Source organism: Zeus faber (genome assembly GCF_960531495.2).
Source record: "Zeus faber genome assembly, chromosome: 17".
Lineage (NCBI taxonomy): Eukaryota > Metazoa > Chordata > Actinopteri > Zeiformes > Zeidae > Zeus > Zeus faber.
Genome location: NC_137204.1, coordinates 24,168,292 through 24,186,040, shown reverse-complemented (window position 1 = coordinate 24,186,040; position 17,749 = coordinate 24,168,292). Strand labels below are relative to the sequence as shown.

Genomic DNA, 17,749 nt, shown 5'->3' with positions numbered 1-17,749 from the left:
GCAGGCGCAGATCGTGCCGCGTGGACCGGGCATTCTGGCACGCGCTGCTCATTTGCATGCGTATGGAGCGCGTGATAATGGAGGCTTCTGCGCGCACAATGGAGGCCGCTTTTCGGCTCCGCCGCTACAGATGGCATCGCCCACACCTGCCCTCCCTGCAGCAGGGTGGGGGTGGGTGGGGGAGGGACGCCCGCTGCACACTTTCCCTGCGTGCACGTGTCAACAAAACATGCACTCTCACCATTAAAAACACGGTTTTATTATTGTACAACTTGTTCATTTAGAAACACGGTGACCTACAGTTCAGTAAAGCGCAATAAAGTTTGTTGACAGGATGAAAAACAGGTGATAATGTTGTTTATTTTATTTTATTTTATCTTATTTTATTTTATTTTCCCCTCCTGTTGGTGGTGAGGCCTGCAGGTTGTTTCCCGGTCTATCGTCACAAAACGCACACAACGCAAGTGCAACTTTTTAAAATGTTAAAAAAATAAAATAAAAATGACGCAAAGGCCTGATTGCAGATGTGATTTGCGCGCACGCTCGCCCCTCCAGGTTGTCCAGATGACTTTCCTCCGGCCGCGGGGTGGGCGTGGCCCCGTGACCCCCATCAATCTGCCACGAGCCGCGGCGTCGGCGACAATGACCATTTGCATACCAATGATACCAACGATACCAACGATACCAACGAAAACAAACGATACCAACGATACCGACGCAGCGGCGGGCGCGGCCAATCAGCGCGCAGCGCACGAGCCGGGGCCCGGCGCATAAAAGGGGGGCGCGCTGCGCGTTTCGGGAGACACCGTCCGGACGCTCCTCCGACGCGCACCGCCACTGCCACTCTCCTCCTCCTCCTCCTCCTTCTTCTTCTGCTCCGGCTTCTCTGAGGATTTACTCCCTTCTCCCCGCGTCTTCTTCGCCGCCATGACCCTCGAGGAGGTATCCGCCCCCGTCCAGGAGCCCGGCGAGCGCGGGGCTTGCGCGGGCGCCGCGCTGGGGGACGCGCTGCTCTCCGCGAAGGACAACGCCTGTCTCACCGTGGGCGTGTACGAGTCCGCCAAAGTCATGAACCTGTAAGTACGATACCCGCGCACCCACCCGCGCACCCACCCACCCACGCACCCACTCACCCACTAACCGGACCCTCCGCATCCCCCCCCCCCCCCCCCCACAGGGACCCGGACAGCGTGTCCTTCTGCGTCCTGGCCGTGGACGAGGGCTTCGGGTGTGACGTGGCCCTCCAGATCCACTTCACCCTCATCCAGTCCTTCTGCTTCGACAACGGCATCGGCGTCGTCAGGGTGAGCGACACGCAGCGCCTGGCCGACATCATCGGCGACGAGGCCGGGGAGTTCGAGGACGCCCACTGCCTCCTCATCACGGTAGGTTCCCCCCTGCCGCCACCGAGACCCCGAGGCGCACCTGTGGGGATAGGGCCCTCCCGGCCACCACGGCTGGGGGGGGGGGGGTCCCTGAATATTTTTATGTTTTATGTTTAGTTAGTTGGTTCAGTTCCGTTTACCTTCATTTTGATTCCTTCACAAATTTGTCCCTAACATTTAGAGTAAACATTTGAGGGGAAATGCAGCATTTGTCTCGTTTCTGCGCATTTAGATGTTATAAAGCAGAATGGGTAAATCCTCTAAGCTTTCAGGAGTTTCTTGGTGTAGGGGGGGCCCCAGTGTTTCCCATTCACCATCATTTTCTGTAGGTTTAAATCGCTGGGGGTCAACTTGAGATGTTTGATTTGAATTTGATAATAAATAAGATCAGGGTTTTTCCTCTTAAAATGCACCAGCTTGATGCATTTAAATGTTTAAATTCATGCCCCCGCACCACCTTAGAGGGTTTGGAATCCCCCCCAACATAGTTTCATAAAATAGGGGCCCCCAAACAAAATTTTGCATAGGGCCCCAAAGAGCCAGAAAGGGCCCTGCTCGAGCATGTTGAACTAACGTTTTCCTTCCCGTGTGCAGAACCCAGCCGACGGCTCCTGGGAGGACCCTGCTCTGGAGAAGCTGCACCTCTTCTGCGAGGAGAGCCGCGGTCTGAACGACTGGGTCCCTGAGATCACCCTGCCCGAGCGCTGAGCCCCGGGGGGCCCCCCAACCCCTCCGGTTTTGTGAGGCTTCCAGGAGCCAAGCTTTCCTTTCAAACGGAAACACTCATCCTACTGAGCAGGATGACAGCGTTTCCACCCGTTCCCCCGGACGCTTCCCCGTCCGGGCAGCGCGGCGCCGGGGGCCCCGTCCCCCGGCCGGGGTTGCCCCCGCGCGGCCCCCCGTGGCCGTCGTCTCCCGTCTCCGTCCATGCCAAGATGACCCTCCTTCTTTATGTGAACGAGGTCAGGCATGCCACGGGAGCGACACATCGACCCTCATTCTTTGTGCGGATGAGGTTTGGAGAGAAAGGAGAAGAAGCGAGCGCCGCGGCGCCGCGCTCCGCGCGCCGCGGGGCGTCGCCCGTTGACGCACGCGCAGTAGGAGATGAAGCGGTGCGGAGGAAGAGGCTTTCTTAAAAAGAGACTTTTTAAAAGGCCCTCTTGCTGAGCGACCACCACAGCTGAGTTGCTAAATCGGCGAAAATGTTTCCCACTTTCCAGAATTGTCTTAATTCTCTAAAGGTTTCACTTTAGAAGTTGAACAACGACAAGAAAAAAAAAAGAAGAAAAAGATTTAAAAAAAAAAAGAAAAGTACCAATATCATTTAATTATTGGTGCAAATAAGAAAAAATATATAACAATTTGAAAAAAAGTGAAACTTGAGGAATTGTTTTCCACTTTCCAGAATTCTCCAAAGGTTTAACTTTAGAACTGAATTAAAAAAAAAAAAAAAAAGATATTGATTAAAAAAAAACTAAAATAGAACACAATTAATTTATGAAAATCCTAAAGGATATGACAATAGAATATGAATGAAATAAGAAAAAAAAAATGTAGGACTTGACTTGAGAACTATTATTGGTGTTTGGAAGAACTGTTGTAAAGATTTGCCAGATTTAAACTTGTGCAGTTTGAACAATTGTTAGAAATTGTAAATGAACTGATTCAATAAAACATAAAACGAATAATTCTTTGGTGTAAAGTGTTTTCAATTCACAACAATGTGTTTGTGTAGTTATAGTGTGTGTGTGTGTGTGTGGTTGTAGTGTGTGTATCTGTGTGTAGTTATACTATGTGTATGTGTGTGTAATCATAGTGTGTGTGTGTGTGTGTGTGTGTGTGTGTGTGGGGGGGGGGGGGGGGGTGTTCGGTGCGGGGGGGGGGGGGGGGGAAGTGAAACCGAACAAAAGTTTGGAGCTCAGCTAATTTGCATAGCGGGCGCGCGGACCTGTCATCTGGCGCGCCGTTGTTCAAGCCGTGGCCCCGCGCCCCCCTTTCGGGTCCCCTCCATTCAGCGTGCGCGCAGGACGCACAATAGCCGCGCGGGCCCGGACACAGAGCCCATTGTCTGGCCGGCAGATGTCTCTGCAGCCACGCCGCGCCATCTGCCCACTGCTGCAGGTGGGGGCGTCTGGAGGGTGGAGCTGGGCGGAGCCAGCGCGGGGCCACGGGGGCCATTGGGGCCACAGTCGGCTGCTCTCTCTCTCTCTCTCTCTGTCTGGTTTGCACAGGGGTCCTGCAGATCATCTGGTGTCCGGCCAGCAGCTGCTGCTGCTGCTGCTGCTGCTGCTGCTGCCTCCTATTAACTTGCAGTCTGGCAAGCACTAGTGAAAGCACTATGTAAATCATAGGCCTCCACAAAAAAGAACCGATTCACAACTACTTTTTATACGTTGCACGTGTTTTTATACTCTGCGCACGTGTGAACCAATGCACAACAATACAACAAATAGCAATTCAGAATTAAGGTCACTGCAGCAGATTACTTTCCGTAATAAGTGTTGTGGTGCCGTTGCACATTATTACTAAAGCGCTGCTTCCCGTTCTTACTTTAGCACGACAGTGGGCTCATCACTCCTAGTCAACGCAGTGCTGCTCCGTGCAACCTCTATGGGTGGACGTGTACATACAGTACGTTATTTTTTAATCTCCGATTTACCTACATACTCATCCCTTTCTTGACCTGCAAGCGCCTTTTTGCCGCTGACAAAAAGTTTTTGTGACCTATTATTACCATCAGTACTATTATCCTTAGTGTTGTTATCATTAGGACAGCTGTTATTACTGTAAAGCCACATTATTATGGGATGCTGTGACACTGTAATTTATGATTTACTTTAGTGTAATTGTAAGAGTTGATCATTATTAAAGTTTGTCCAAGTTCTTGTTTTGTATATTATTTTTCGAGATCTCCACATATTTTATTTTGAATTCTTTCTTGACTTGCACCGTTGTTGCTGTAACGCCAGAATTTTCACCCCAGGGATGAATAAAGAAATGACCCTTAAATGCCAGATTGGGTCGAGTTATTTAGTTTTGTCGCTTAGTTTTGACATGTAGAATAGCCAGCTATAGCCGGAGTACTGATCCTTCTCAAGTGATTATTTTATTACTTGATTCCGTTTGGGAGACTTTGGACTTGTATTCCAATACATTTCAAAGTAAATATCTGTAGTTTTTACCGTTTTACTTTTCTAACACAACTGCAGTTCTATAGTTTTGACAAAGATAAATAAATCTGGATTTATATTTATAAGTATACATATCAAAGGCGTCAACCCGTATCCACATACACTGGATGTGAAGAGTACTTTCACTTTTAATACTTTAAGTACACTTAACAGCAAGTACTTTTACAATATTACTTAAGTAGAAATGCCAATGTGGTTCATTTACTTTCACTTGATTCAATTTGCTTCAGGGGATTTGTACTTTTTACTTCTTCCACCACTGCTGAATGAGAACAGATGAGGTCCATCTTGTTCCATTTAAACATGGTTTGTAAACCTGACCCGAATTCATTCACAGACAATGCATCGAAACACCTCAATCATACATGTGAAATCATTTATTCAGCATTCAACCAGCAGCACCAGGCTGAACAGTACGTGGGTTTTCCTCTCGCGGCAGAGCCCCCGTACCAGAGTCGTTTTTCAGTCCACCTACCGAACCACACAAGGACACGCCTCGTTCAAGTCACCTTGTTCAATTCTATGCGGCTTAGAAAAAAAAAAAATGAAATGAATCAAAAGTTGAAATCAAGTATTAATGTAGCCTCAAATACCAAACCAACAAGTTCAGAATTGAAATGATCGTATACAGCACAAACAAATATAAGTTTTGTGGTGACATGACACAAACTTGTTTGAACCCAGGAATCGAATGCGTGTTGTTTCCTCGAGAGGCACTTTGACTTAAATACAGAAACACACATATTTAAAGACAGGAAAATGTGATTCCAAGGAATGCACAATGATTTATCAAAGGTCAGACAGTGAAAATCCCTCACAAAGTTCATTGGTATTCAAAACATAATGTAGAAATACCTTCCTCTCCGCTCTGAAAGCAACAGTCCTAAAAAGCGAAAGAAAGAGTCCAATAGTGAAGCTGCGGTGGTGCACCTCGGTAGGGGCCCGCTATGAGAGCACACACAGCTTGGAGGTGTGTCTGAGGCCCCTGTAGGCCCGCAGGCCCTCCCTCTTGGGGTCTCGAACCATCCCTCGCACCACAGGCACGGTGTCGTAGCCCCGCCTCTTCTGGGCCCGGTGCAGCAGGATGCGGTACACCCCGGTGATGGGGCTCCGGCTGTCCTTCAGCTGGTTGTTCCGCAGGTGCTCCGCGGAGAAGCCCAGCTCCTCGAAGCCGGCCCTCACCTCCTCCTCCTCCTCCTCATCCTCCTCCTCCCTGGGTTCCGTGTCCAGCAGGCGGAGCGGGCTCCGGGGCTTCGGAGGCACCAGGGACCAGGGGAACTCCACCGGCAGGAGCCAGTCGCAGCCCAACATTTGGTCCACGGCGTAGCGCTCCGAGGGGAGCGGCTTCAGCATCCCCTTGATCAGCCGCTGGCAGGGGCCGGGCACCCACGGGGGGATGGTGTAGTTGCCGTCCAGGACGCAGTGCCGGAGTTTGCCCATGGTTTCGGCCCGGAACGGCATGGTGCCCGTCACCATGAAGAACAGTAGAACCCCCATGGCCCACACGTCCACGGGGGGCCCCAGGTAGCACTCGTCCCTGAAGAGCTCCGGGGCGGCGTACGGGGGCGAGCCGCAGAAGGTGTCGAGGGCGTCGCTGTGGTTCGGCAACCGGGTGCTGAAGCCAAAGTCGGCCACCTTCACGCAGGCCCTGCTGGTGAACAGGACGTTCTCCGCCTTCAGGTCGCGGTGGATGGTGTTGTTCTTGTGCTGCACACACACCGAAACACGAGTGAGTTGGATTGGCATTTCAAAAGTGGTCTCCAAATATGTCAAAACTATTTAACGATGCCAGTGTTTTTTGAATGCATATCCGGTAAGATCGCAAGCAATGTGGCTATTCATAGAAATTAAACATTTGTAAACAGAGCACATGAATGGAACCCATTTTGAAAGTTGAAATGGGATGCTGTGTCGCCCCGAACAAAGTTTTGGTACGTTGTAGGTCTTCCCAAATAAGTGATAACACAAAGGTAAAGCAGCTTGACGTCAACATTGTCCACCTTGGAACATTAGACTTCCCTCAACATCAGCCGTCATTTAAAGAGCGTCTTCCTGAACAGCAGTCTCTCTTTTTGATAAGGCTGCTCCGAACAGGGTTTTTGGGGACAATCACCCATCGCTGATAGCGATCTATTTGAAACCTTCTACTTGTTTACTATTTTATTATATTATACTTAGAATTACTTACTTACTTATTATAATATTGTACTTTATAATACTTTATTAAGTATTACAATTAAGAGATGAGAAAGTATCATGAATTGACGACGTTTACGTTTATTTATTGTCGGCGTGTGCAACATATTCCATTCTCTCTCTTAAGCACGAGGAGCAAAGCTTTGGATACAGACCCCGTTTACGCCTGGTGTTAACATGCGTCTGTGGTGATCCGATCACAAGTGGACAGCTCTAATGCCGGGTGTAAACGCACCCAATGCGTCCTCAATGCGGTTTGAGATCCGATCGCTCAGACCGCATCCGGAGGTGGTCTGGGCCACATATGGCCACGTTCTTTGAGCAGTGTAAATGCAAATGTGTCCTGGGCCACATGGAAGGACTGCCTACTCAACTGACGTCCTCTGCATAAATGCATGTTAAATGCACATTATTAAATGCACGTTAGACGCATGTCAGAGGACATTTAACATTTAAATGCATTTAATCTGGTGCACTTTAAGAGGAAAAGAGGCTGGATCTGCGTAAAACTCTTAAAATCTTTTTTTTTTTCAAATCAAACATATCAAGTTGACCCCAGCGATTTAAACCTACAGAAAATGATGGTGAATGACAAACACTGGGGCCCCCCTACACCAAGAAACTCCTGAAAACCTACAGGATTTATCCAATCTTCATTATAAAATCTCCAAAATGTGCATAAATGAGACAGATATAGACATTTTCCCTAGAATGTTTATTTTAAAAGTTTGGAGCAAATTTGTTAAGGAATCAAAATTAAGGCTTTTTGTGTATTGTGAGCTGTTTTTGAAGATATCGTGTCATCAAAAAGAGTTTGTGATTATTTTTTGGCTGACTTTTTGTATCCAATCTTCCAAGGGTGCAATCCCTTCATTAAAACCGTGATGAAAACTGTGAGTCTTAAGTTGAAAAGCTTGCATAAAATTTGTAGTAAAAGGGAACTATTGGGAACTATTGTTTCTTTTAATTAAATAATTTCTTCGTACACTCACCAGATATTTGATGGCAGACAGGATCTGGGCGAAGGCGACCTTGCTGGTGTTGTCCGACAGCTTGCCGTCATCGCAGATCCTGGTGTGAAGGTCTCCTCCTCCGGCGTATTCCAGCACCAGGTAGAGCCGACTGGGCGTCTCCACCACCTCATACAGGCGGACCACGTTGGGGTGCTGCAGACCCTCCATGGTGGAGATCTCCCTGGACAGCAGGCGCTGACCCTGCAGATCCAGCCTGGTCTTATCCAGGACCTTCAGGGCCACCTTGTCTGGTAGTGAGGCAAGAGAGGGATTTCCATGAGAGGAGGGTGGAGGTCAAATGTGCCAAAGTGCAGAAGGTGTCAACATCAATAGCCATCCATCCAATAGCCACCAATCCATCCACCATCCAATAGCCATCCATTCTATAGCCACCAATCCATCCAATAGCTACCAATCCATCTGCTATCCAACAGCCATGCATCCAATAGCCACCAATCCATCCAATAGCCACCAGCCCATCATGTAATCCAATAGCCACCAATCCATCCAATATCCACTAATCCATCCAAAATCCACCAATCCATTCAATATCCAATAGCCACCAATCCATCCAATGGCCATTAATCAATCAAATATCCAAAATCCATCCTTTTCTATATCTACTTGTCCTCATGGGGGGGGGCTTATTCTATCCACCAGTGGACATTAGGCACCGACCATATGATGCTAGTCCATCATACGATCACACACGATTTACAACTTTGGGCAATTTACTATCTTCAATTTTTGTAGCCAGAGCAGCAGTACTTTTTGGCCCCCTCCCCCATCAACAAGCATTTCAGTAAAAAAAAAAAAGGGAACAGCGGCTCCCTCTACCTTTGGTCAGAGCGTGGAAGGCCAATTTGACCCGTGAGAAGGTTCCGTAGCCGATCTCGCCACGGATCTTGTAGAAGCCCACCCTGCGGCCGACGACCAGCTCCTTGATGGTCTTCTCGTCCTTGCACATGGCCCTGGTGAGCTTCTGCAGCGGGGTCGGCTCCGGCGCCTCCTCGCTCTCCTCGTCCTCGGTCCCGGTGGAGGATCTGTCCGACAGGCTGCAGAGGCTGAGCTGCCGTTTGGGGCAGGTCACCTGGTACTGGCCTTGCGGCATCTCTACTGCGGGCTGGCCATCGTTTCACCTTCAGGGATAATTTGACAGCTGGTGAAACAGACTCGCGCTTTCTGAATCAGTGCTTTTAAAACGGTGATATTTACAGTATACAGAGCTTTAAACACGAAACACTTTGTTCTGTACTTCAAGAAAATCTTTATATATATATATATTTATATATATATTCGTATTAGGCTTCAGAGACTTGAAACTCCACAGCAAATATCTATACTTTTAACTTTTTTTTTTTTTTTTTAACATATTTAACAGTTACTTTAGTTTTTGCTTTAGAAATATCGATGACTGGATCTATCAGAGTGCTGAAACTTTTAATACATTCAAGGGCTGGAGGTGTGTATGCTGTCCAATACGCTGTACACTAAATTATAAAGGACGCTGGTGATTATACTCTTCACAAATAAGGATTTTCAATAGAAGTTGGGGTGGTGAATAGTTAGTATTCTTTTTATATAACTACTAAAATACCTTAATAGATTACTCAAGTAAAAGTAAGCTTATGGTTTATTTATTGCTAAAATTTACTAGATATTTAAAGTGTGCTAGTTCAAAAAGTATTCCAAGAGGAGAAAATAGCTATTACAAAATGTGAGGTTCTATGGCTTATGTGCATTAAAATGCATCACCATTTCTTCCCTTCATTTACAGTATACTCAGTTACGGTTATTAAAGCATCGAATGTGCATGGATGCTATAGCAGTTAGTTGATATAATTGATTAAACATTTTTAAATGAAGTCCATAATATACCTGTTATTAATTATATATGTCGTTGCTGTTCCAGCAGTGACATAAACTAGAAAACTGAACATGTCAGAGTCTGCCCCAGTTTCAGTGACACTGCAGTTTGCAATAGTGCAGTCAAACAGGTGTGATACGTGCACACAGATGTGTATGTATTTAGCTTTAAATCAATATAAATTAAATTTTTCCATTCGTTAGTAAGGTTCATTTTAAGTTGAAAGTCCTGTTTTCATGCGCTTACCAAGTCGATTCTCTGCAATCCAGAGCAATGGAATCCATGGAGCATTAGGATCCACTGCAGACCCTACACAGCAGTTGCATGCAGGTGCAGCAGTGGTGACTCTACACCTTTGTCCCACTCCCCGACACCGCCACCCCTGCAAACCAGGACATGGCTGGACCAGCGCACCCGGTGGAAACGTGTGTGTGTGTGTGCTATCGGGAAAGCTGCGGTCTGTACAGAGACAGCACAGGTTTCCCTGGCGACACCCTCACCTCTCTATCTTTGTCTCCTGTCTCCCTCTCCCTCTTGAGATTAAGTATTAAGTTGGTGTCATGCACTCTAATCCAGGCTCTGTTGAGGTCCGTGCCAAGCCTTTCAAACAACTAATGTAATTGGACCGGTGCAGGAACATACAGGTTCAAGATGCACCGTACATTACAAGCTTATATGAGAAGAAAATAGTTATACTATGTACATAACATTACATTGTAATTTAGACACTTTTATTCAAAATGACTTACAATACATTTGATACAATCTCAAACCAACTGTCAGCATGTCAAAATCACAGCCAGCTAAAAATTCTCCAGAAACAAGCAGAACCAGAGTACTAGTAGTACTCTGGTTAGGGAGAGTTGTTTTTTAATTTTTTTCTAATGAACGTATGTTCGACAATTAAGGAATAATTGAAGAATGATGGGGTAGACCGCTTAGTGCAAGTAGGGTCCAGGTGTAGTCTGAAGAGATCGCAAGCGAATTCAGCCGCTCTGACACCCGGGAGGGGGTTGCTCTGTGACCAAAGAGGAGACTTTCTATACCTTTTACCAACAAACCACACTGTGTGCGAGACGCCCTCGCCCGTGTGCAGTGGCCGGCTCATTCCTGGGCTGCAGGGATTACCTTATGCAACGCTCTTACTCAATGTTCCCATTGAGATTAGCGCTCCTTGCCCTCCTCGGATGGTGGCGGCACACCAAAAATAAACAGATTACACACCATGATGTCATCAATCTCAGTGTGCCGTCGTCCATTCAGGTGTACCGGCCTCGTGAAGGGAATCTCAGGAGGGGCCTCGAACCTCAGCAGCCGCTCCGTACAAACTTCACATTAGCATGAGTGACAACGCCAACGGTTGAGGACAATGCTCACAAATTCAATGTCACAGAGGATCGGATCCACCTGAGGTTTAGAAGGTCACAGGTGACAGACATGCATTATCCACCAAGGGAAAATAAAGTATAAATCAACTATAATTTGTAATATTACAGAGGGAGAGAGATTGTTTGATCCCAAGTCATATGAAAAGCACTTTTAACCATGAGTGAGTATATAAATTGGCGGGTCGATAACATGTGAAAAATGCTTGTTTTCTTTTTTCTTTACTTACTATTATTTTAAGTGCAAGGTTTTATAATTAACCTAGCAGCTATTTTACCCATTACGGCCTAGGTCTCATTAAGACCTCGGTCTCATTACGGCCTAGGTCTCATTACGGCTGCCAGCCTCGTGTGTAGTGACTGGGCGTCTGATTGGATTAAGACCTTTGCGCAGGACAAGGTCGGCGGTGGCTACGGGCAGGGGCGGGCTCGGCCGACCCAAACGTGCGTCTTGCCCACCCAATCAAAAGTTAAGAAAAACTTTTTTTTTTTTTTTCCCAGCCAATGGGAAAAAAGCACAGAAAAGACCAGTAAGTACCGTTTCTAACTTCTGATTGGGTGGGCAGACTTCAGCCCATGTCCAAAGTCACCCCCAGCACCCCTCCCACCCCTCTTCAGGCACAGACACACAGAGCTCTGAAGCCGACCCGTCTGCTGCACAGTGTCTCTCGGAGCATGCCGAGGGGGAGGCACGTTGCTATGACAACTATGAACTCTGATGGCTCAGAGAGAACACACACAAGGCAAAGGCAAGAAAGGCAAAGCAAGTAAAAGCACACACAGCGCCCACTGCTCTAACTCGTCTATAGATAGGAACAAATTAGTGTTCTAAATGTAACCTTAAATTAAGTCAGGTTTTTGTTTATTACACTTATTTTTGTGAGGGATCATGTACAAAAACAGTCATCTCAGAGAGAGGAGATGCTTTGCATCAGATTTAGCTCCTAGCGAATTTCCATCAGCAGTCCTTTTGCATCAACTCGAATCTATTCAACGAAGGACAGACTGAGCCAGACCGCTACCCAAAGTCCCTTCCCCAGATGCAGAGAATAGTTCCCCACCAATCGGTAATTATTACTGTTCCACGCACGAACGGACACCACACTACGACCTATTTTCTTTTTTTTAATCATTTTTTTTAAGCCTATAAGCAAGCCTAAGCGATGCCACTGCTAGCACATCAGAGGCTGCAGCCCCTGTACACTCCACAAGCACTGTCCCAGAGCAGTTCCCTCTCTCTTGGCTGCCTGAGCCCCACCTGGCGCAGTCAGCGAACTTGATGCACCATCCCATACCGTGATCATTCAATCCTGCCTGGTACCGCACGCGCGACCGTGGCTGTAGTACTCTCTTCTGCGGGATGCATGCATCTGTCTCACCTGTGTGGGGCTGGAAAGTTTGCATATACCTTAGAGAATTACGACAAGCCAGCTGGTATTGCTAAGGGTATATCTAAAAGTGGCAAGTACACACCTAAGGATATTTAAAATAAGATAATTGAAACACTGGCAAACATGGTTCTAATTAGGGTTTCTGCAGGTTTCAACAAATTAAATTTAAGACTTGAGACCGTTTTAAGACCACCATGAGTGGTCCCACAGCTTCATGCCAGGTCCACTGAAATATTAAGACATATTTCTGATACTGGCTACAGTACTGACAACATAGTAAGCCAGTGTTATGATGGTGCATCGGTGATGAGTACGAGGTGGCGTGCAAGCATTATTTCAAAGGAAACATGCTAGATCCATATCTTTATTGTTATAGGCCATGCAGGGTGGGCCATGTGCCAGAAGAAAAAAAAAAACTCTTTCAACCTCTCTAGTTCCCTGTATAACTTCTGTCACCACAATGTGTCAGTAAAAGTACGATGTCCCTTGTCTCAAAAAGACTGCTTGAAATTCGCCGGACAAGCCAGAATGATGTGACAAGGTCCATCGTTGAGAATGAAGACCGTCTTCTGACTACCCTATCAGAGATCTCAGCCGTGTGCACTGTTTGTGAGGTTGTTGCTGCGTCGCTGGAGACACCCGTAAAGATGATGGCTTGACAGGCGCATGCTGGGGATGATTCACAACCGCCAAGAAGAAGGAGAACCTCGGGGAAGGTGTTGTGCTCTCAACTGTGGGTCGTACAGATTCTGATGATCGCACCGTCGCCCCCGCCCCCAGCCTCTGAAAACATCCCTGCTCCACACACTTGACGGGGCCCTTTCAGAAATGGAAAACAGATTTTCCGAAAACAATATTGGAACTAACGGCAGCCACATCCAGTCTTGCACCCGAAAGTAGTGCATTTCCAGATTCCACCTTGTTTCTCCCTCTGCGTGTGCGTGCTGGCACTGTGCAGACAGACAGATGTGAGTCTGAACAATTGTTGGCTAAGCTATTCCTGTGTGTACGTACACACACACACACACACACACACACACACACACACACACACACACACACACACACACACACACACACACACACACACACACACACACACACTTTGGGAATAGGGTTGGTTGATGTAGTTGTTTTCTTTGTCACTTTGAGTAAGACAAATTAGAACATTTTATATTTTGGAACACCAACTCTTATTGAGAAAAATATATATTTTTTCATCATTAAACAGCGGGTCTCCAGGAATCAGGGAGTTACATTGATTACCTTTCAAATGTTTTGTTCAGACAAATTATTATCAGGTTCAGGGGAAGGCTTAGCGCTTATATAAATGTTCACTCAAACTCATTTTCACAACAAAACAATATATATGAATGAATATCACGTTTATCAAATGTTGAAATCAGGTAAATCAACTCAAAATAAGACAAAATCGCCTTTCAAAGGACTAATATTTGTGAACCTGAATTCAAGAAAATTTGAGACTTTTTAAGGACCTGTTAAAGGGGTAACCTGCAAGAGTATTTACTTTTTTGTATGTATGTACAAATCAATAATAAATAAATAAATATCCTGTAACACAGGACATGTAACAACTTCACAGTGAAAAATGGGGCTTCTGAACTCAAGAAAACTGAATAAAATTGTTATTTAACGGATGTATGGTATAAGAAATAGTGTGTATTTCTCCGTTTCAGGCCTGTGAGTGGAGAGCTAAGTCTTCCTCCTCTTGGACTGGATCATGGTGCCGCCGTCTCCACGCCGAGCACGCTCCTCCAAATACTTGATTCTCTGACGCAGAGTTTCAATCTCCCTGTTCTTCTCCTCCTGGAAGGACTGGAGCTTCTGTGGAAGAGGCGTGCGCGGTTAATCCCTGCCTGCGCACGCGGCGCTCACAGGCGACACAAGCTTGCAGAGATGGAGGATAATGTGTTGCTGTGGGATCGCTCTGTATTCATGATGTTTTCTTCCATTTAAACAGGTTTCCGTCCATTTCAGCTGATTCTGGTGGTGGTGGAGGTCCTTCTGTGAGTAACTGTGACACAAATCTGGTGATTTGTGCTCATCAAATCTAATCAACATTTGACGTGTTTGAAAGACGCACATAAGCAGACAGACGGGGCTTTGATGCATCTAATGAGACAGCCAGACAGACAGACAGACAGATAGATAAGGAGTTGCTCATCAGCACAAGGGATATTTACACCAACCGCCAATACTAGCAACCAAACTGTCACCATGAATTATATTAATTATAAATTAAATTAAATACTAATAAATAAAAATATTATAAATGTATTAATTAATAAAAAAACAACATAATTAATAATCAACCAATAAATAGATTCAATGTATTCAACATTTAAATATAATTACAATTTGTAAAATATATGGCCATAAAACACAGTGTTTATCTTTGAATATTATTTCTAGACTGTTACGCTTTTCTTTACGCTACTCGTCTGGCAGTACAACAATGCCCCATCCTTACACAGACAGGCCGGCAAAAAGACAGACAGGACAGACAGAACAGACAGACAGCGCTCACCCTCTTGAAGTGGCTCTGGGAGTTGTAGTGCAGGTGGCTGCTCTGGTTTGGGTTCTGTTGACTCCTTTGTGCCGAATTCTGAACATTTGCTAGTTTTGCACTAAACTGAAAAAAAATAAAATAAAATAGAATAAAACACAGCAATGTGAGGCCATGATGTAATGCTAGTTTAATATTCATGATTAGTTTAATGTGAAGGATCAAAGGTGCTCCACATGAAGCCTCCTATGCACCAATGCCCTGAAACTAGGGCTGGGCAATATATCATCAGCTAGTAATATGATATCTACATTGTGATATCATAATTCTGCAATTTTGGTTGTTTTATGAGAGCACCAATCACCCCCCGCCCCCGCGCCCCAAATACTGCGCAATTGTCAATATTGAGGTAATTTAGAAAAAATACTGGGATATTTGATTTTGTTAATATCACTCCGCCCTAACTGAAGCAGCAGTTCTCCAAGAGATATATCGACCAATAGATTGATAGATGAATAAGACAGACAGAGCAATCTTTACAGCAGCACCGGTGAAAATAGGAAATAATAATAAATAGTAAGAATTACATTTACTAAAATATCAAAGAAAATCGCAATATCATGTCCAAAAATAAATAAATAAATAAATAACTATACTCTCTTATACAGAACACTGAAAACTTGGGCGATCATGCAAAATTCCAATCGCACCGTTGGGGCCCCTGATTGCCTGTGGACCTCATGGTGCCCTTATTAATGGGGCGTTTAAAAAAATAAAAATAAAAAATAAAATGTAAGCGTGAATGGGCATCGAGGTAGCGGATTGTCTGGGCAAGATATATTCACGAGGAACGTGTCCTCGGGGCTCCTGCGATGTGCACGCAGCGGAGCGCCAATCGCGGGCTCCCGATGGCGTCCGGAGCGGCAGGATGCCAGAACCTGAGCTGGAGGTCCATGCGCCTTTTCTTTTTTTTTTGAGCACCTGCCCCTAAAAGTCTCTGTACGGGCCTGTAGAGCTGGGAAGTGAGATCCCATCACCGGTGGTTACTCGACAGCTCTGCGCGGGGGGGGAATATATAAATATACAGGATATATATTTTAATAGAAAGATCTTCACCTCCAGGTTTAGTTGGAGGATCTCGCTCTGCTTCTGCCTCTCCTGCTCGTTCAGCTTCTTCCTCATCTCCTCCACTTCTACGTCCTTCCTCCCCAGCAGTTTCTCCACCTCTGCATTCCGAGCTTCCACTTTCAAGGGAAGAACTTTCTGTACTAGCAAGGTTTAAAACTGGATCTGGTAAAAACTGGATATCTAATTAGGTTTGAGTCCAATGAAGACCATAAACTCTGGTGGAATTAAGAATCTATCTGCCGGTAGACACTGTTTCCTCCCCTGGCAAGAAGACTAATGGGTTATAATAAATGAGGCCAAATATGTTATACACGAAGTCAAAGAAGAAACACATTCTATTATTGTAGGAAGTTTTTCAAGTCCAAAAAAACAAATAATAATAATAATAATCGCTTTTATTGATAAATAGAAAATAACACATCTCAAAATGTTAGGTCTCCAAGCTTTGGAGACTTTCAGCTTCTACTCCACTACATATTGAAACAAATAACTATTTTATTTCAACAGCCATGTTACTTAAGTTTTATTTTTTTTATTTCACCAGGATTTATATTTACATATCCTTGTAAACTACTATGAACTACTCTCATTATTTTTGTAAACTGTCGACACTAGTTGTAGACTGTAGTAATATCAGGGCACTGGATACGACAAGTACTTTTACTTGTAATACTTTTAAAACTTTGCAACAAAGCACACATTCAAGAGCAAGTACTTTTATACTTTTAAGTAGAGTGTATATTATACTGTAAGTACTTATGTCAATGTGATACTTTTACTCGTCATTTTGTGTCAGGGTTTTTGTACTTCTACTGAAGGTAAAAATGTCTTGAGTCCTTCTTCCTTCTCTTTATGTTTATCTTCCTTGCTCAGAACTTGTTGTATATTTTCACATTTTTCCATAGTATTTTTTTCCAGTTTTTCCGTATCTATCTATCTTACATTGAATTTGGGCATCCTCCACCTCCCGCTGGCATCTCAGTTGGAGGGTCTCTAGCGCCCTCTGGTGTCTCTCCTGCGCTGCTGTCATGGCGGCCGTCAGCCTCCGCACCTCAGCCTCCTTGTCCTGGTCACACAGCATCCATCCATCCATCCATCCATGCATCCATCCATCCATGCATCCATCCATCCATCCATGCATCCATCCACCCAACCATCCATCCATCCACCCACCCATCCATCCATCCATCCATGCATCCATCCATCCATGCATCCATCCATCCGCGTTTTTTGGGGAGATAATATTTGCGATCGGTCATGAGTAAAACATTAAAAAAAAGAAACAACATAAATATTTTGAAATTCTGGTGGATTTTAAAACAAAAGTTCTTTTTTTTTTTTACTTATCTTTTTTTAATATCCTGTATATACTGTATATCACTAAACAGCGTTTCTCCAGGTGTCAGAGTTAAATTGAACACCTTTTAAGATTCTAACTAAATTCAAGACTGATTTTCTGACAACTTGACTCTCGGTAGGAGTAGGTTTAGGGTTATAGGAACGTTGACTTGAGCAAATATGACAAAAAGAAATATATAAATAAATAAAATGGTGAAATTAAGTAATTCAAATCAAAATTTAGGACTTGTTAATGACTATTAAAAGGCCTCATATTTTTAAAAACTGAATTTAGGATTCGCGGACACACTGTTGAACAGGTATTCGG

At 45.1% G+C, this 17,749-nt stretch overlaps 2 protein-coding genes across 2 annotated transcripts; one reads left to right on the top strand and one right to left on the bottom strand.

Moving 5' to 3' along the window:
• Nucleotides 1-927: 927 nt before the first annotated feature.
• LOC307243618 (growth arrest and DNA damage-inducible protein GADD45 gamma-like) lies at nt 928-2,411 on the top strand (the record flags this gene model as incomplete). Its single annotated transcript, XM_080018482.1, has 3 exons — nt 928-1,076; nt 1,178-1,385; nt 1,980-2,411. The coding sequence occupies 3 exons, from the start codon at nt 928-930 to the stop codon at nt 2,091-2,093; spliced, it is 471 nt and encodes a 156-aa protein (XP_079874608.1). The 3' UTR covers nt 2,094-2,411.
• A 3,110-nt stretch (nt 2,412-5,521) lies between these two features.
• nim1kb (NIM1 serine/threonine protein kinase) lies at nt 5,522-8,896 on the bottom strand (the record flags this gene model as incomplete). Its single annotated transcript, XM_080017700.1, has 3 exons — nt 5,522-6,283; nt 7,765-8,033; nt 8,623-8,896. The coding sequence occupies 3 exons, from the start codon at nt 8,894-8,896 to the stop codon at nt 5,522-5,524; spliced, it is 1,305 nt and encodes a 434-aa protein (XP_079873826.1).
• Nucleotides 8,897-17,749: the final 8,853 nt, after the last annotated feature.